The following is a 20,771-nucleotide window of genomic DNA, read 5'->3' as shown; positions in this document are numbered from 1 at the left end:
CTCTCGCCCACCCAGAATCCAGCTTTCTCCCCCTCATCCCTCATTCCTCACACACACACGCTGTCTTTCCATCTCGCCCACCCACCCACCTATCTCTGCTCTTAAATATGTAATGAAATACGACGACTGTTGACACATGGGTACTGTGTGTGCCTACCCAGCTTGTTGCCCCTCCCTCTCTCATCTGCCTCTCTGCCACACCGAATGCTTGGAATTGGGTCACAAAGCTGCATGAACATAAACTGGGGTTGTGCGCGTTTCTCCCTCTTAAGTAAGTCACCATTCTCACCATCCGCTTTGCAAATCTGCACGTTTTTCTTGGAAATGATGCAGAGGTACCGAGGCTGAATGGAACTGAGGCGTTGCTGCTGCTGTAAACAACGTCAACTGTCTGCTCAAATCACACAGGCGGCGTCGTGTGCTGTAATACACCGTAGACAACAGTTTCATTTTTATTTCGACTTGATTTTGTCCTAGTTCTTCGCTGCCTTGGGCAATATTGGTGATTATGTTTGTGTGTTTTTGTCTGTCGGCCTGTGAGTGTGTGTGAGTGTGTGTCGTGTGGTACCAGTGATGCAGAGAAGGCCTCCTCCTCATCCTCCTCCTTCACTGTGCCCTCTGGTCCTGGTTGCTCATTTTGTTGCTCATCTTGGTGCTGTAAACAAGTTTACGGTGTAGAGAGGTAATTATGTACAGACATTCTGCATTAGGCCTAATGGCTGTGGGCCATGACTAATTCACCAGGTCGCGGAGGGGTTTACCCTGCTCTGTTGTCGCACAGCCTTTAAGTACTCCAGTGCCGCTGTGGATGGTTTTACTGGTGTTACTTTTAGTGAGATCCAAATGAACTCCAAAATCCTGCTCCATGCTGCCTCACTATTGAAGGAATGGTTCAACATTTTGGGAAATATGCTGTAGGAAATTTGCTTTCTTGGAAAACTTGGGTGAGAAGATTCTTACACTAATCAACCGAAACATAAAAAGCACTGACAGGCGATGTGAATAACACTGATCATCTCGTTACAATCCTCTTGATACACACCAGCCACCCAAGCACGCTTGCAGACCAAGTTCACCCCCTCGGGGCAATGGCACTCCCTGACAGCAGTGGCCTCTACCTCACAAACTGCTCAGGGATGGCCCGAGGAACATGACAAAAAGCTCAAGGCATCAACCTGGCCTCCAGATTCCCCAGATCTAGCATCCGTGGGCCGCAAGTCCGATGTATGGAGGCCCCACCGTGGATCGGACTTGGCTCTGACCCTCTGAGATATGGACGCAGGATGTCTGGGGGTGTCCTGTGGTGCCTGGCACCAGGGCGTTGGCAGATCCTTCGAGTCCTGTCGGTTGCCAGGTGGAGCCTCCATGGATCTGACTTGTTGCAGTACGTCCCATGGATGGTTGATTGGATGCTGGGCTGAAAGGGTTAATAAGCAAACATAAGGGATCCTTCGAAGACGTAGTTTAATGTTAGAAATGAATATTCAACAATAGATCATTATCAAATAATTTGGAATTGATTGATTGAACAGCCAGTATTGGCTCAAATTAAAATATTGGATGTCTAAGCATGCTATAGCCACAGCTCTAAATACCTGATGTGGACACTACAGAGCCATCAATAGTGCAGTACTGTAAAAATAACCCATTATCTGTCAGCAGCTCTGTACAGTCCTATTAATGGCTGTATAAAGTGTGTACTTTACATCTCTTCTGTCCAGTGTTATCTTTTATCGGGCCTTTTACCACCACATTCTGCATTCCATTACAATAAACTGCAATTAACTTTAGTTACAAGCAACATTCACTGTTTTCTGCAAACACCATTATCAGCACTCAGGGTCCTATTTTTAAATTACACAGCAGTGTATTGCAATGTTTCTTGAGTTTGGAGAAATGTAGGATTTTCCAGTAGAACACATGTGGATTGTAATCAAGATAAAAAAAAAAAAAAAAAAAAACGTATTTGTGAGTCGTGACCGCAAAAACGTTTCTGACAAAGACAGTTTCAGGGTGGATTATTCTGGATTTACCACTCATAAATATTATTTTAGCTGTCATCATTATGTGTTTATTTTGCCTTTGCACTGATTATGGCATTCAGCTTAAGGAAATAGCAGAGTTTTTAAGAACAATGCTTTTTAAAGAAGAATAATTGGATAGAAACAGCAGCTAAATATAAATATACCTGTGAGGTGTTTTCATATTCTCTCTATAGTGTGATGAAAGGGCTTTCCTCTATATCTCCACCCGGTTATTGTTGCTCTCACACGTCACAGTTCAGCGTTGAATCTCACTGTGAAACTGGATCAGATCCACATCCACTTTGGACTGAAGCCAAAGTCACAACCTTGTCAGCAATCACAGCGTTACCAGTTGCAGTCAATGAGTATAACATACTTCCCCACACACACACACACACACACACACACTGCACACACACCTGGCCCCATCTACTTTTTGCTGACAGGAGAGTCACAAGAACTTCCTCCTCAGACATTTCTAATCAGCAGTTGGCTGTGTGCAATTAGCATATGTAAGTGCATTAGCATCGTGGCCGCCACCGCCCAGACACTCTGTAAAGCTGTTTGATAATTGAAGTCTGTGTGAAGTGTGCGTGATGCCACGGTGCTCTCTGTGTGTGTGCGTGACAGATGGTTTGGAGAGGACACGAGTCTCTGCTGAGCGATACTGGAAGCTACAGAGCAGAGCAGGCGAGGGACTAGTTACATTTGTGTTGTTTTCACTGCCTCTTAAAAAGCCTCTTTTACTGCACCAGTTGTGGGCACTTCGGTTTTATTACACCATTTTAGCACCTGAAGATGCATAGTCAAGTTATTCCCTATAAAGGCATTTGAAACTACTGGAATTTAAATAATACAGTATCATCAGTGAAAATAGAGTTGTATCGATATTATTGAGCGTCACATTTGCACATTGTAATTCTTATGGCAAAAATGAGAGAGGAAAAAACACTACAAAGCACTTTTAAAAGCAGTTAACGCTGCTGTGCCTCCATTCCTGGGTCTATTTCGTTGTTAACTGTTGCTAGTCTCTTATTTTTATGGGTAACTGTAAGTAAGTAAACAACGTGGCATCACGAGGAGCAGAAGAGTTACACGAAGCTGCCGTCTGTGTCTGTTTATTTCACAAAAAGTGTGGGTAGTTGCCTCATTTTTCTGTGTACAATTGTTTTCTGCTGCCATTTATACTCCTCGCTGTATGTATAAATTTAACTACTCAAAGAACTGATTTGACGTGAATCATCATGTGACTTGGCAGGGTAACGTTGGATGCGCTCTGCAGATTTGCTTGGACACGGTCAACAGATAAATCACGAGAAAAATAAACGTACCTGGTGACGAACGCGTTGGCTCGTACTTGCTGTGTCTCCAGGATAAATGGACTGAAATAGCGTCGGGCTTCAGTATCGGTTTCGTGGCAGAACGGTGCAAACTGTTTGGAAAAGGGCAGGTATTTTCAACAAGCACTTGGCAGGTGATTTGACGAACCGTCTGCCTGTGACTGACTATCGCAGCCCAACTTCAACCAATGAGATCAATGAGCCACATGAGCTTGTAGAAGAGCGAAAACATCTTTTCCATCAATAAAAGCCGTCAGTGCCTTTTCTTTGGTCTCCTTTCTGATAGAACTGATCCTATAGCAGCATCTACGCTGACCTCTTTAGGAGCTGCCATTGTTGTTTTCAAACTAACAGTAGCTTCTCTCACACTCCTGACACACTGTATATAATGTAGTAAATAAAGTATATAAAAAAGTTAGGAAGTCACTGACAAAAACCTGAAAAGCTCTTTTGGCCTTTTTGCATGCACTTTTAAAACGGTCCCTAATTTCAGCTCATCTCAGCCACAAGCGGCATCAGATCTTAGGAACCACATCACAAGCATGAGATGTCAGGAAAGTCAGGTTTTGGTTCCAGCTTTCCTGCATTTACTCAAACAGTCAAGAGCTCTCTCTCATGTAGAAAACGATTATAAATGAGGCAATAATGCAAGTCTCACGACCAGCCTCAGCATCAGTGGTCTACAGTGATTTGCATTATAGATTTTCTTTTCACATTTCATTTTCTTCCATTTGTCATCCACATTTGGCAGCAGCATACAATATTTCTGCAGCCTATTCAGTGGATTTTTTGGAATTTAATGAATGGGAGAATCGTGGCAGGTATAAGGAATCTAAACATATAGATCAAAAAATGTGGGATCAAGCATTGAATGTCACAAACTGAAACTGTGTTTAAGCATGCGAGGGTGGGATTTTCCTTCAGCTGTACATATGCTAATACTACTACTACACACAGTGCTGGTAGTACTACAGAGGGTGGGTGACTGATGTCTGAGCTGCAGACGCTGACAGTTCTGTGCGACTTTCTTAAACCCAGTTCACCATATATCTGCAGCCGTGACCTCATTTAATCTCCGAGTTGTACACATCCTCTCCAGCCGAGCCTGCCTCACAGCTATCAGGATCAAAGAGAGATTGGTAGTAGTGAGTCAGTCATCCTTTATTCAGCTCTGGAAATATGTGGAGCACAGAAAGAAAGAGAGAGAGAGAGAGAGAACACATGAGTGGTGGGAGTCTTGCTTTAACTCATCTCTCTGCTTTGGTGCTTTCATACCTTTCATCTCATACCTCTTTTTACCTCTCTTTTTCCTCTCCACCGCTTCCTCCGCCATCCGGCCCCCAGTGAGTCTCACACCTCGCTCCCATTCCTCTCTGCAACACTCCCACCTTTTCATTTTGGCTTTCTGGCCTCCTGTCTTTATCGCTCCCCTCTCTCGACATTTTATCCATCCATCCTCTCTCCTCGTTTTCCTGCCAAACAATCTCCCTACATCACTGAGGTCTGTGTCATTCATCCTCAGTTGCTGGTTGATTCGCTGCCTGTCTGTCTCTACCATGTGTCACTCCTTCCATTAACTGAGATCAGGGACATCTGACCAACAACTCTCACACCTCTCTGTCCTCTTTTTCTGTCTCCACAGTAAAACGTTCTGTATGTGTCCACACTTCAGGTCTCTGTCTACACTGAAATACCAAATATAATAGAAAATTACTTTTTTTTCCCCCTAATTTGGTTGGCAAACTATAAAAGAAATATTATTATTTCCAATGCAGACTTTACATTCAACAGCTAATATTACACATGTAGGGTTTCTTAAAGCTGATATTTAAAAAAAAATAAAATTTGTCTCTTTTTTGGGTAAAAAACCCCATATCCTCATATCCACTACATATCTGGCACCAGACCATAATGTAGGGGGAATGAATTTGTAGAATATATATATATATAATATTAAAGTTATTTTTTTATTTGACATGGACATAGCAATACTGCTGGGACTGCACATGCAATTATGCACAAGCATCACATGAGCTGTATTTAGTGTTTGTAATGAAATACTACTTGTCGCCAGAAAAATACAAAAAAAGAATAGAAAAGAAAAAAAAATGTAAATTAATGAATGAAAAAAAGGTGATCTGAATTTGAAGATTTAAATGAACAGATAAAAATTGTTCTTTTAATTACTCCAGAATTTGTACAGGGTTTGGTTGATGGGTGTGTGTGTGCGGTGAACTCGAATCCTTGTGACAGCCCTGTGACACAGACACTAATGAGTCTCAGCAGTTAAATCTCTGTCATACCCACTGTGTCGTACTACAGCCAAACTCACACACAGTTAGCATATTGTTTCTCATTCAGACAGCTGATTATAAACTGCTGGTTTGATAACAGCTCATTAATGCCACCAGTTAAGCAACAGTATTACCTAATATCATCAAATGCCCATAGTGCTGATGAAAGGCCAAAAGAGAGAGAGGAGGATTCCTGTGGAGGTGTAGCTGGTTCAGCCTCGGTCTCGTGCTGTCAAATGTCAAATGAGGTCAGTGTGGTCATGACTGTACTGGTTCTTTTATGAGGTGGGATTCTGTTCAGGGTTTGAATCAGGTGTGATGTGGTTTAACCATCAGTAAAAAAGCGTTTGCAACACTTTCAGTCTGACACTGACATGCAAATTAGCTGTAGCGAGAGAAGAATGGGGTGTAGTGTTACAGTAAATGGAGAGCAGCTTTTGGGCCATTGAGAATTTTGACAGCAAAAATCCAATTCCAGCGAAGTGACAGTGAAGAAAGCGTAGTGTCTGGGTTTGTAAAGGAGCAGGAGGAATCTAGAATAAGAAGTAAATGGACTCAGAGCAAAAAAAAAAAAATCATGAATGAGATTCAAAGAGAGAGACAGAGATGCATTTCCATAAAGCATGTGCAGACCCATTTACATGTGGCGAGTGCGAGCTGTTAGGCACTTTATACATGTGTTGACTTAGCCTCCATGTGTGCGCGTGCGTGTGTGCGTGCATGCGTGTGTGTGCGTGCATGTGTGGGCGACCACCGGCTGTTGGGAGAGCAAGTTGAAGCAGCAGCTCTGACTCTGAAGATTCCTGTTTGAAATAAGCTGCCAGCTGCTACCACACACACACACACACACACACACACACACACACACACACAGACTGCCTCTTACTAAGTGGATCATCAAAGAATCAAAGAAGTCGATGTTTGAATTAGCCCTCTGTTCTTTATTCAGCCTGTGCCTCCTTTGTAGTCTTCCTGATAATAGCGAGAGTGTCACACACTGTATGCAAGAGAGCAGCTGTGATAAGTTACACTGTTGATATGAATCATTCTGTGTTGCATCTTTTTTGGGGGGAGGGGCAGGGGGCTTCTGCTGTTGTGGGAAGAAAAGAGAGCGAGTAGAGGAGCGTGAGATGGAGAGAGCTGTGAAAAGGGAAAGGAAGATTAAAAGAGCGAAAGCAAAGAGAGGGATGAAAGAGAGATTGAGAGGAGGAAACGGCAGAGGGAGGTGGGGAGCACGGGGAGGTAAAGCTGAAAAAAACAAGGTCTGTGTGTGTGTGTGTGTGTGTGTTTGTGTGTGTGTGTGTGTGTGTGTGTTGGTACATCTGACACAAAGGTGTGCTGTGTCATAATGTAGCAGAACGCTAAGCCACTGAAATGAAAAGTACACAGAACTGAGCTCCACTGCACACATACGACACACACACACACACACACACAAACACACACACACACACACCTTACAGGAAGACTGATTGAGGTGAAAGAGTGTCGAGTCTGTTTCTGACTCAGTACGCCGCTCGTATTAACACTGCTCTTGTTTATTTTCCCTTGCTTTTTCTATCCCACCTTCTGCTCCCGTTTTTCTTTTCTCTTTCCATCTTTTGCAATGCAATTTCCTCATCCTCCCGTTCTCCTGTCTCTTAACTTCCCATTCCACCTTCTCTCTTTAACTCATTTTTTTTCTCCCCTTCCTATTTCCCCCACCACCCTCCATTCGTCCCCTCTCACTTCCCTCTGCTTCCCGGGACCCAGAGAAAGGTAATTGCTCTTCGTGGTTTGCTCAAGTGTGATCTGCTTCTCCATTGTTTTCAGTAATCAGTGTGTCAAGACCTCACGTCCACCCACCGCAATCACATATGTCACTCCAGGCATCAAATCAGTGGCTTTGCTTCGCCCAGAGTCACTGTTGGTCTTTACAGGAGCGCTGCAGCCTCTGCTGAAGGTCTAAATCACTGATGTTAAATTATCAGCAAGCCAGACTGGCCACAGGCTATTTCCTATTAAGAGTTGCATGCTGTTTTATAGCGTTTTGATCCCCCAGAGAGGGTACAAAAGTCATAAAAGAGCCATTTGTAGTTTGCGAGGCAAGGCCACTCGTGCTGCTTTGGTGACACACTGCTCAAATGTCCCTGAACGAAGTGCGCTGGACGCATTCGCTCAACACACACACACGCACGCGTCCCATTGCACTTTCCTTTCTGGCCACAGGCGGGGGGGGGAATTATCGACCCAAAGTGTGTGAGCGCACAATTAAGCAGAGGAGACGGGCCGGATAATGGACTCATAAACACAAAGAGCCCACTGTGATAAATGCTGGCTGTGTTTGCCATATTTCTGTTTGTGCCTTTGGTTCTTTGGGAGTGTGCACTGTATCTATGTGTGTGTGTGTGTGTGCGTGTGCATGACGCTGCTGAGCGGCATCTGGTGACGCTGCCATCCAGTTGGCATCTCTGCATGTCCCCACTCCCCTCTTCCACTCTGCTTTACTCAATCATTCCAGTCCAGGCTCGAAACGCATCCTCTCACCTTTTGTTCTGCAGCTTGTCTCACCTGTTCATGAGGAGGAAATGTGCCTGTCGTTCATCTTGTGTGTGTGTGTGTGTGTGTGAGAGTGAGTGCAGTATCACCCACATGTAGCCGTGTTTGATCTCCCACCCACTCTCCGCATAAAGTTTGCTTCACGGTGGAGCTTCCTCTCTCAGTCTCAGTCTCCCCTGCAAGGTGGCACCACTGTGACGCACTCAGCACACAGCTTCCTCAGGCACTGGGACACACATCTGCCTCGCTGTGCGCCGATGTGTATCTGTGTGTGTGTCATTGTAGTCAGTGTAGGAGTGATGATGATCGTTATGGCTCAACAGCACACACTGTGCCACATGTTAAAGGGGCTTTAAGTAATCTAGTCATTAAATAAACCTTAACTGGTGTACAAGGAATTGCAGCAATAAGCCAGCGAGGCTGATGGCAGCCTTTAAGTGACACAAATAATGAAGCAACATTTTCACAATAAATGAGTGAGCTAATTAGAGCAGAGCTCTAACAACAAATGTCTGGAGAAGAGGTAAATATGTCGTGATGCAAAATGGGGCAATAAAAATCTTGTGTTGAAATTTCCTGCAACTCACTACGGCTGAATGCCTGACAGGTGCAGCAAGGGATGGAAAGGTTTCATTTGAGAGCACAAGACAGGTCCAAGGAAAGGCCTTTTTGTGATGTTTTGATAAGGGGAATGAGGATAAATGTGAATAAAATCACTGGGAGGGATTTCAAATGGAAAGTAATCAAGATATTTCGAGACAATGCTGATTATGCCAAAATTGAACCCTGCAAACTCAAGAAAAATGCTCAAAGGAACGTAAAATACAAATTGGCAATCATATCCACATATTGGCCCTAAGCTAGGTGCCCTTTGGGGAGAGGTGTTTGAAGCCTTGAAAGAAATGTTTAATCTTAATATGCAACAATGTCCAAAAATGGCTCTCCGTGGAGTAATACCAGGAGGCTTTCAGAGGAAAACTATAATCTATTCGATAGCTCATAGCAGATATTCAGTGTATTAAAGCTAAGAAGATAAAACCTGACTCTCACACATACAATATATGGAATGAAGATGTGTTATGAGATGGAACGAATGTCACCACAGCAAAAAACGCAAATTAGCTGAGAGATGGAATCCTGCGATGGGCTTATTAGCGCAATGAGGTTATTTATCATATTTTCTTAACCCTAAATAACCCCCAGTTATTCTCTCTCCTCATCAGACACACACGTACGCACACTAACCTCATGATAAATGCTAAAATAACTCCCTCATTATACAACCTGCCTTCTTTTTTTATTATTCTGTCCTTTTTCTGCATCAGTTCTTTGTGGTTTGCTCTTTTACGTTTCCTTGCAGCTGCAGAGAAAAGTGTACATGCTGGGAGATCACTCACCTGGTGAAGTATAATCACTGAATCACCTGTCGTAGGGGGATAACAGAGATTCTTACTTACTGCCCCTTTAACAAAGCAACATGTTTGGTGGAGAGGTGCATCGACGTATATCGTGTTTGTTTCCCGCCTGCTTTGGAAATCCATGTGTGAAAATTCCTGTGTGTCTTGTGGCCGTGTTTCAGGGACTTTGCCTACGTGGCGAGAGACAAAAACACGCGGGTGCTGAAGTGCCACGTGTTCCGATGTGATACCCCTGCCGCAGCCATCGCCACAAGTCTCCACGAAATCTGCTCCAAGGTGGGTGTCATTATCGTCTCGGGCTCCGCATGAATGAGCTTATCTGCTCCTCTGAAACAAGCTATCAAGCTTTAATCAAGGTGACTATTGGAGAGAGAAGGAGAATCTTTTTTTTCTACTGATGCAGTTATCAAGAGCTACTTTTTAAGGTTGTAACTTAGATGTCGCTCTTGCATGAATGTTATATAAAACTAATGGCCAGGAGAGGAAAACACTGTGGCAGAGCCCTGGCAAGATTTCTGCTATCGTTTTCAAGCGACGTGAGAGCTGAGGAGGGAGATACATGGAAGTTTTAAAGGTGAGAGGAGGAGATAAGATTCAGGTTACAAAGCCTGTGCAGTATTTCTGTGTGTGTGCAGCGCAGTGTGTGTGTGTGTGTGTGTGTGTATGTGTGTGAAAGAGAGAGACAGCTGGTGGTGAAAGTGTGTTAACCCTCTCAAGGACAGGGAATCCCAGATCCTGAAAGGTTCAACATCACACAGCACACACACACTTGATTCACACACTTTCTCTTTCTCGCTCTCACTCACGCACACACGCACACACACACACTAATCAGTAATCCCCTCCTCTCCCAGAGCAGTCATTCTACTTACTGCTGTCTATCTCCTGGACACAGAGATTACAGCAGTTGTAGAGAGATTTAAACAGCAGCAACAACAACAAAAAGCCACTGCAGCCAACAAAATCTAACTTAATCTAATCACAGAATGCAGTGAATTCTATATATAATAATATCTAGCAATCTATCTATCTGTCTGTCTGTCTATCTGTCTATCTAATACCAAATACCTGCTAAATACAACAGGGTCACGTGATATAACTCTACTCACTGATGGTGATAACCTAACAATATGCTCATACACGGCGGATTTTAACATGCAGCAGACAGCCTGGCAGCAGCCAGCTGCTCCAGAAGCCGACGTGGTTGCGAGGCGTCTATCCTCCCACCTGTTTGCACCTCTCCTCCCACATGTGCACTGTGCGCACTGCACCGTGCCACCACAAACTCATGCACACCAATCTGTCTGAATGCTGCTTATGCTGGCCGTACGCCACCGCAGAAAGGGAGCTCAGAGTTTTAAATGCCTCGTGTACACGGCTTTTTGAGCATGCCCGCTAAGCCTGTGGTGGCTACAGCTCCAGCAGAGGAACTAGAGGCCGATGAAGCTCTGTCATCAGAAGCAGCTCTGGTGATGCGCCTGGGTTTAGCAGTGGAATCGTCAGTGCCTAAATCTTTACCACTGGAAGCAGCAGCGCCTGAGACTCTGTCATGTCATTCAATGACAGCTGAAGCCTGGTCATTGTACATAGCTCTGGTGATGACTCTGTTACTGGATGTCCTTTGAAGCTCTGGAAAAGGCTGCAGCAGTTGCTAACGCTTAAAGCAGCGTGTCTGTCGCTCCCTCGTATGAATCGGTGTCAGCTGAGGCCACCTTCAGTCGCCTCCTGACTCTGTGTCAGCTTTATAGCTGAAATTAGTACTGTCTGAGCCTCCATCATATGAGTCAGTGACAGCTGAAGCTCTGTCACCTCCCGACTTTGTGTCAGCTTCGGTGACAGAATGCTCTCATTCAGTGGTCCAGGGGATAGACGATCAAAAATTCAAGGGCAGCATCTGCATAAGAGTCACTGTGACAAATCTGTGCCTTAGGGCATGCTGGGAGTGACTCTCTTTTCAGCATCCAGATAAAGCAGCCCTTTATGTAGACTTGAAAATGCCACCTCATCTTTGCACCAAAGGTTTACTTCCTTCAGGTATCTCATCATCATCAATCATCCACATTTCTGGCCATGCCAGAAACCCTCCATGAAACTTGTTTTCGCTTTGCATTTGTCTGCCTCCTTGAACCTTCACTCTGGATTGATGGAGCGCTGTTCCCTGCTGAGATGCTGCCAGGTGTTCTTGCCAGCACTCAGCACGTGTTCCTCTAGGCTGACCCAGCAGGTGTACAATAGCTTTCATCGTGGGATATGTGCACTTTCCAGGGAGGAGGCTGATGCCAAAATACAGGAATGCCCAGAACACCCCAGTCCTCACATATCAGTGGCTTCAGATACTGCGAGACCACGTTTGGAGACCTGTACACACAAGTGTTCATACCAACCTCGGGACACTGGAAGGGCCAGATCAAAGTCAATTCACTTCACTCTGAACGCCTGGTTGACAAGTATAATATTGTCACATTTGTGGTCTGTGTGAAGGATGCCAATACTCTTCAGGGCGTCTGATGTGAAGAGCAGCTGGTGTGTGACAGGCCTAATTTCATTTAGAGACAATGAAGACACTCTTCTCTCCCTCATCTGGTCCCAAAGGCTCCAGTCCAGCATCTTCAAGGCAGCGCATGCAAGGTCTTAGAGCTCGAAATTGGCCAAGTTTTTCTTCTCAAGGTCAAAATCCCTGACAGCTTCCAGCATTTCCACCTCTCTTTGAATGATGTCTTTTCGTAAATCTTGATGACCACAGAACATTTTTAAATTCAGACACTTTGCCAAAACATCATGAATTAAAGTCTGATACAAGATAGCATGCAGACCTGCTGGAGAATATGTCACACTTGTGTAACAGGCATTGATGTTGAAGTTGAGGAAGATGTTTTTAGAGTGAAATGTTCCCAAATACTTCAGTATAAATCCACTCCGGAAGACAACTGGCTGATTCTGTCTGCAAGCTTTGATCTTTGCCACTCTCATATCATATATGTAACTTCCATGGACTAAACGTGTCTGACCATAGCCTTTAGTCTCTTTACAAAATGTTTAATTTTATTAGTATATATATATATATATATATATATATATATATATATATATATATATTAGTCATATTTAAGTCACATCATTTTTTTACTTTTGGTCTAGTTTTGGTCAACAACATCTAAAAACATCTAATTCCAGTCATTTTCGTCATGCATTTTTAATTTTTATGTCTTCTTAGCATTCTGGGACTGTACCTGTTTCCATCTTTGTTACCAGTTACCATGGTTACAGGTGTCTTTCTCACCTGTTGCAAGGTTTGTGGAAACTTTTGCTCGTTCACACACACAGTGTCCATCACCATGACCCGAATCATTCAGAAGCTTGATTCACTGGCATTGACTGCCAGTGCAACAGGATGCTAAATCAATCCCTGAACAAGAGATATTTTGATTAGTGGAGGAAAAGGTAAAAGGTGTTTTAGTTATCAGGAGGAACAGTGTGATTCTAGTATTTCTATTCTAGTAATTCTTCAGATGCTTTATGACAGTAACTAGTTGTCCATTTGCCACAGCTATATACAATATATTATGATATCAGTTCAAATTATTTACAAATTAATAAATTGTGATTTTACAGACATATATACATAATATAGTGTACACTGTCTTCTGTTGTTTTGAATAGAGGCTTAACATTGAGATTAGAAACTCTGACAGTATGAATTAAATACATTCAGCAATTAATTAATGTTAAGCAGGAATTAATTAATCAGTTAAATGGTTTCCTGTAAGGAGCCTGATTGATGGGTGTAGTAATGTATTAATTGCATGTCAACTAATTTTGAATGGTGATTTGGAGACAGTGATTAATACCCCATTCAGACTGGAGCAGTGGTTTGGCTCAGACTGTCCCATGAAGTGTCCGGGACTACACAGCTCGCTGCTTACAGTGACAGCTGCCACGCATGAACTAAGATGTGTTAGCATTTAGCTCAAAGCACTGCTGTGACCCACAGTCAGTGAACCATTTCCCAAACAGAAGCCCTGTTGACTTGTCAAACTGTTTCTGTCTCAGCATTAGTTGTCTGGTGTATTTAAATCAATGTGACTGTAATTACAAGAATGTCTTCCCTTTTTAGAGACTGATGCTATTCTGTATTTTTCTAGTGTTATTATTGTCACCAAATCAAAAAAACACCCGCAACTGATTTCTGAAAAGTATCAAATCCTGGTATATCTTATTCTTCTGTGCCATAGAACGCCATTTTTGTCCAGCGCTATTATAAACACATCAGTGAGCCACACTGTTGCACTGGCTGACACTTCATTACCATGAACATAGCATTGTATTTTATTTTGAGTCAGCCGCATTTACTCCAATCTGCTGTCAGAAATAATCACTAGTGAGCAACAATTGTGTATTAATTCACTGCTGAAACTAGTCTGAAGCAAACGCTGTATGTACTCATGCTTGAGTAATGTTTGCTAAAAGCCACAGTACCCAGCTGAGCCTTTAAAAAAGTACCTTTTATATTAGTGACCCATTTGTAAAGAAATATGTCCTCAATGGGAACAAAAGGACTTGAGTCAGGAAGTACTGATAGTGACAAACTCAGTGTTGGTTTGGTGTTTTTATGGGATTTGTTAAATAGAGTAATAACTGAGCTCATTAACATATGTTAGCGTGAAGTCCAGTCCAGCCAACTATAACAACCTGACTGTTCCAGTCATACACAGTGCGATACATTCCTGCTCCTATTCCTCCTGCTCCTACTCCTATCCTACACACACAGTCAGTGTGGAATACCAACACTATCTGTAACATAAAGAAAGTCAATGAATGTTTCACTACGGAACAATGTATAATGCAGTGTACTGGTAATATATAATACATGAAGGATACTTAAAGTACATAGCCTGGACTAATAACTTACTTGTTAAAAAAAAACCTTTTCACACACACACATTCACGAACACACACATGCTTCTGTCCACAAAGGCGAACCCGTCTGTCCTCCGGCCAGCAGTGACCTTGCAAAGGATGAATCTACCTGGAACTCCAGATCTTCTCCCTTCGAGGCATGTTGGCCCATTTAGGCAGTAGTGTGTTTTTTTCCGTTAATTTCTTCTTATTGCCTTCTCCAAATTGAAGGAGTGTGTATCTGTGTGTGTGTGTGTGTGCGACCATGACTCTTTGCACCGTCTATTTTAAACACAGTGGTAGTTTTCTCTGTACTGCAGCGGAGAAACTTGGTGACCCGAGTCTTGCAGCTGCGCAGTGCGCTGAGCGGCCTTCCTCTGCGTGTAGGTGTGTGTGTGTGTGTGTGTGTGTGTGTCTATGTGTGTGTGAATGTGTGTGTATGTGTGCATGCATTTTCTTGCATGTTCCCCTGTGAGAAGAATTGCAGACTCACCATGGACTTTGATTAATGACACCTCCAATTAATCAAGTGTCTGTAGCAGGAAGGGTGCAGCAGCTCGGTGCAGGGGCCATGCAGACTCTTCATGACTCTTTAAAGAGTGTGCACACTGCAGGAGAGGGAAAGACAAAAGGCAAAAGAGCAGCAATACTTTTTTCTTATTGCAAACAAAAAACCAAAAAATAACAATAAATTGATCATTTAAACAAGTGTTACCCGATACAGCCTATTCATCTGTGCCATAAAGCTCCAATCAACACGAGCACTGTTGTTTATTTGGAGTCAAATCCACGTACACCTGCTGAGGTAAATACTACAAATCCACTGGTGAAAATAGTCCTCAGTACATACACACTTAACTCCTGTTTGAGTAACATTTGGTAAAACAACTGTTTACTTATTCAGCTCTAATTCTTTGCTAAAAATATATGTTTTTGAGACAAATTTGATCTGGTTGCTTACCTCTTCTCTCCTTCTCTCTCAACCCTTTGGTCCTCCCCTCCTCCTTTCTTCTCTCTCATTCTTGCCTGTCCTTCCTGTGTTTTATCCCCCTCTCCCTCCATTTTTCCTCTCTCCCCTCGTCTAGATTATGGCTGAAAGGAAAAGTGCCAAGGCTGCAGCTGGCAGCTCCTCCCAGACCAGCTCCGATGTACCCCTACAAGGTCCACACACACACACACATCTTTTTCTTTGAGTCTTGTTCTTGTGTAGTTCCCTCGTGAGAGAATTGGATTTGTCAGCTGCGTGCTATCTTCCCTGCTGTGGTTTCCCATTACATTATTCCTCATCTGAAACCATGTTTACGTTGTTTTATTTTTTTAAATGACCTTAGCACCTCAGGAGCGACTGAGAACATTTGTTCATAGAAAAGATAGTAGTGTTTGGATCAATTACACAGAGATATTGCTGAATCCAGAAAAAACTCCTTGCTCCACAATCACTGAGCTTTATCCTTCCAGCACTAATTCTATTCACCGTTTCCCATTTCGCTAAGTCCCAACGCTTGTTCCTCCCAGTCCCAAGTAATTATAGGAAGAAAGAGAAAACGCGGCAGCACAATTCATCCTCCGCTGTAAATTCAGCCGGTGTGTGTATCTGCTGAGCGTGGGGGAAAGGAGCTCCGACATCAGAATATAAAAGAACTATATTGGCTCCTCACTTACAGAGGCAGTCGACCTCATTAAAACCCAATTAGTGTTTCTTTGAGGCAAGGCCTGGTGCTCCACAACGCCCATCCCAACCCCAGGATCAAAGAACTTATTGGTGAAACATCCCTCACATCTTTTAAAGATCTAACTTGTTGAACTCCTAGCCTTTTAGCTGAAAAGCCAGTTGTTGTGCAGTGAGAGGCGATGCCCGTTAGCTCTAGAGGTCCATTCACAGCGAAACCGGCGGACGGAAAACAGTTCTTGTTCTCGCCTGGAGTAGATCTCTTCAGGGTAGCTGGGAGTGTGCAATTCCACGTTGGGACACATTTTAGGAGATTAGCACCAAGTGATTTGGGATCAGCTCCAACACGAGGATAATGGCCTGCTGTCGTCATCAGATTTGGCCTATCTGAGCTCTACTTGCCACTCACTACATACTGAATGTGGGATATGAGGGACTTTTTCATGCAGAACACTGATGAGGTGAATCCAGGCATAATTCATTATCCCTGATTGATTTCCCTCACTAAATCCATACCGATCACACAGAGATGAGTTTATGATGAATTGTTAATCTCTGAAGTTCAGTAATTAAGATGTGGATTGTGCAAAATGGGCCGAAACTCAAAATGAAGGAATATGTCATATGCGGGCTGGTTAATTTCTATTTAGTTAGTTTATTTAACACATCCTGACAATCCTGTTTTCGCTCACTTCTGGTGGTTTAACTTCTCAATTTGCTGAGGTGATGTGTCCTGTACTCCAGGACAGCATGATATCACCGTTGGGTGTGGTTACGGGTGCAACAGATTTTTATTGTCTCTGGAAGCACATTTAGGGGTTAATAATCTTTAAACTATGTAGTCAAACATTTAACCACTTTCAGTGTTTTACATTTTACCTCGTCAGAGATCACCTCAAGCTTATGTATTTGCGTGCTGTGTTAATAGCGAGGTCCTGAGGGTAAAAGAAGTTTACGTCCGTGCTGATTGAAATGCAGGTGATACGACATCTTTGGCGATCCTCATTCACAGTGTATGGCAATCCTTTCTGCCTGCAGGCCATTGTATAAGCAGGCATAGCTGCTGTGTTCATGCAGAAAACTCTCAAATCCTGTATGCTTGTGTGCGAATATATTTATCATGGCCTAATCATGTCAACAGCACCCTAAAATATTAAAATATTCACCAGTGTTTGTTTATTTCTCTAGTTTAAGCCAATTATCATGTGTGGACTCCTCGTTTGGAACTCTGCGTTAGATGTTGTTGTGTGATAAAATTCCCTGCAGGCGATCTGCGCGTGTGTGTTTTAATCCGTGTGTGTTTTCTCTCCACAGAGTTTCCCATGCCAAAGACCGAGTTGGTGCAGAAGTTTCATGTGCTGTATCTGGGCATGACGTCCGTGTCTCGCCCCATAGGTAAACCTGAACTAACACTGAAACCCATACACACATCATACACTGTCTCACTGCTCACACTCTCCTCTCCTTTTGTCCTCAGGTATGGACATCATAAATGGCGCCATAGACAGCCTCCTGTCCTCCACAGGCAAAGAGGACTGGACTCCTGTCATACTGAGCATTGCTGACACCACTCTGGCTGTCATCAAAGAAAAGGCAAGGGACTTTCTGTTGCTGTCCTGAGGATTATCAGATAAATAAAAGATGCGAATGTGCTTGTCAATTAGAGAGGAAGATCTAATGGAGTTAAGAGTCTAGATCTGATTCTCGTCTTGGCTGTCCGTGCAGGAGGAGGAAGAGGAGGCGCTGGTGGAGTGCCGTGTCCGTTTCTTGTCCTTCATGGGCGTGGGACGGGATGTGCACACATTTGCCTTCATCATGGACACTGGGAACCAGCATTTCCAGTGCCATGTGTTCTGGTGTGAGCCCAATGCAGGCAGTGTGTCTGAAGCCGTGCAGGCAGCATGTGTGGTTAGTTCATACTTTATTCTTTTGTCGTGAGATGAGATGATGTTATGAATGTAGTTCTGCCGTGTCAATATTCTTAAATGAATATTAAAACAAGGTTTTGCAATTAAAGGAGTATTTTTGGAAAATCAGCTTTTTTGCTTTCTTGCAAAGAATTAGATGAGAAGATCGATACTGCTCTCATATGTATGATAAATATGAAGCTACTGCTGCTTAGCCTAGCTTAGTATAAAGACTGAAGACTGGGAAACAGCTAGCCTGGTTTGTTTGTTTAATCCAGACAAGTGTAAAAAAGACACATTGTGGTTGTATGGGAGGTTCTGTGCTGTAACATGTTGGTTTGTGTTACTTTCTGTCTGAGCCAGGCTACCTGTTTCCAGTCTTTATGCTAAGCTAGGCTAACCAGCTGCTGGCAGTAGCTACATATTTAGTATATAGACATGAGAGTGGTATTAATCTTGTCATCTACCTCTCAGCAACAAAGCAAATAAGTGTATTTCCCAAAATAAATGCCCCACAAACTGCTTGTAACATACATCTTGCCTAATGTTTTTGTCCTTTTAACCCAAAACCCAAGTAATAAAAACTCCTCTAACCCCTTTTCCGTCTTTTTCAGCTGCGGTACCAGAAGTGTCTGGTGGCAAGGCCCCCCTCCCAACGCGCTGGCTCCTCTTCCGCGCCCTCTCCAGACTCGGTGACCCGCCGGGTGACCACCAGCGTGAAACGTGGCGTCCAGTCTCTCATAGACACTCTGAAAACCAAGAAACAGCCGTCAGAACTCCCCCAGCAATGACCGTCACCAGTGACCACAGCACCCCCTCCCCCCAGCCGACGCCTGGACGCCACTCACACACTATCGCCACGACAACACGTAATCAGTACCAGCCATGGTAACCAATGATGTACATACATGTTAACAAACACCACCGCAGATGAAGGAAAGAGGAGCAAACGTCCAGTATGCCTGATGATTAAAAAAAATACAAAGAAAATGCATCTGTTTCATTAGAAATGGAAAAGCTGGTGTCACTGGTTGAACTTTGACCTTTGAACGCTGCTGTGTCCAAGCGGAAACCACCTGCTGGCTTCACTGGCCCTTACTGTATGTGGATTTCTGGGCTAGATGGATTACTTGATGGAGCATTCTACAGACAGGATACAGGATAACCCAGAAGGAAAAGATCCAGTTTCTCTTAACAGACCGGTTACTCCGTTTTCTTTCATGCTCTGTTCCCATCTGTACAGACAGCCGTCAGCACAGTCAGCTCCTGGACTGGACGCCTCACGCCAAGCTACGGGAGCCTTCCAGGACAGAAAAGGTGTTGTCTTGCTGTCATAGGATTTTGACAGGTGAATACTTGCGGGAAGCGAGATCAGACAGACGAAACCTGTCAAGACGCCCCCACCCCACCAAATGACATAGAAATGTTTTGATCCCTTCGATGTGTGACAGACTTGAAACAGACAAAAACATCTCAACATCTCCTGCGAGGATGAACGAAGCGATTGTAATAATGAAGTGTATGTAAATGATTGTACGTAGGAAGAGAGAATTTAGGGCACAAGGCTTGTAGATATGAGGGGTTGGTGAAAGACGTGGGTTTTGATTTTGCATGTTTCCGTTACGGAATAAGTTTTATGTTGATGAGTTAATAAGGGTCTCGATAGGAAGAGTGGTGAACACGCAAGAAATAGATGCTCTCAGCACAAGTCATCTCCACTTGATCATGACTGAATTTACACTGGCACAAAAAAATCTGGCCTCTTTCTAACCTATACGTGAATATAAGGTTATTCTCTGCCCCATTTACAGAATTACAATAAAGGGAGCCTTTGAGTACATTAGCAAAAGAAAGGCTACAGTTTTTAATGTATTTTGAAGTTTTAAATTAGTTAAGATTGTAACGTTTTTGCAGACATTATAGAGAAGACTGAGTGTAAGAGCTCAGGAATGTTACATTGCTTATGTTCAAACTTACAATTTCCTCAGGAATCTTTATGCATACAGATTAATGTGGTAGCAAGAGAGTCCAGATCTAGGCTTTGACTTTGGCAGATTTGAAGCGCTCGTGGCTATATGAACAGTGGTACAAACAGTGTTTGCCCTGCTTGGACAGCATGGGAAATATCAAATCTGTGCCAGACAGTAAGGGTTAACTATATTTTCTCTTCCTCAGTAAATCCAGCCAGTCTACTCCCACTCGCAAACAAAATATACCCACACACACACACACACACACACATACACACACGAATACGCACACACAGCAGCAAAAAAAGTCTGCTGTCACTGCTATCAAAACCTTTACACTGCTCCCATGGCTTGGGGCCACCACCTGCACTCGACATGAACTCTGTGAATGTAGTCCAATCTAAATGAAAAAGACACACATACACACAAAACAAAACAAACAAGAGAGACGCTGTATATCATTTCAGTTCTGTTCTTCACTCATCTCTACACCATGTAAGTGTAATCTGTTGTGACAATAAATGCATTACCAAAAGAAAAAAAGTATTAGCTTCTTGAATATGTACTTTTCAGGTCAGTGGAACCCCATCTAATAGCTATTCATCATGTGGTGGCATTGAAATGACATTGGCCCAGGCCTATAAATATATGCAGTTTGATTAGATTCTGACTGTGGCAAGGTTGTTCTTTATGGTGCACAAAGACACTGTAATAA

The 20,771-nt window shown here is 43.4% G+C and overlaps 1 protein-coding gene across 3 annotated transcripts in view; it reads left to right on the top strand.

Annotated features, from left to right (window-relative positions):
- Positions 1 to 20,586, top strand: part of LOC121611307 (amyloid-beta A4 precursor protein-binding family B member 2) — a 40,076-nt gene extending 19,490 nt beyond the window's left edge. For all 3 annotated transcript variants that reach the window (XM_041943787.1, XM_041943786.1, XM_041943785.1), the window contains exons 9-14: positions 9,776 to 9,890; positions 15,596 to 15,671; positions 17,494 to 17,574; positions 17,657 to 17,772; positions 17,905 to 18,087; positions 18,701 to 20,586. In XM_041943787.1, coding sequence (XP_041799721.1) covers positions 9,776 to 9,890; positions 15,596 to 15,671; positions 17,494 to 17,574; positions 17,657 to 17,772; positions 17,905 to 18,087; positions 18,701 to 18,877 — 748 coding nt within the window. In that variant the 3' untranslated portion in view covers positions 18,878 to 20,586. The remainder of the gene's footprint in view (positions 1 to 9,775; positions 9,891 to 15,595; positions 15,672 to 17,493; positions 17,575 to 17,656; positions 17,773 to 17,904; positions 18,088 to 18,700) is intronic.
- Positions 20,587 to 20,771: the final 185 nt, after the last annotated feature.

The sequence above is a fragment of the Chelmon rostratus genome, chromosome 9 (genome assembly GCF_017976325.1).
Source record: "Chelmon rostratus isolate fCheRos1 chromosome 9, fCheRos1.pri, whole genome shotgun sequence".
Taxonomy (NCBI): Eukaryota; Metazoa; Chordata; class Actinopteri; order Chaetodontiformes; family Chaetodontidae; genus Chelmon; species Chelmon rostratus.
The sequence above is the reverse complement of the archived record's forward strand: the minus strand, read 5'-3'. Positions and strand labels throughout refer to the sequence as shown.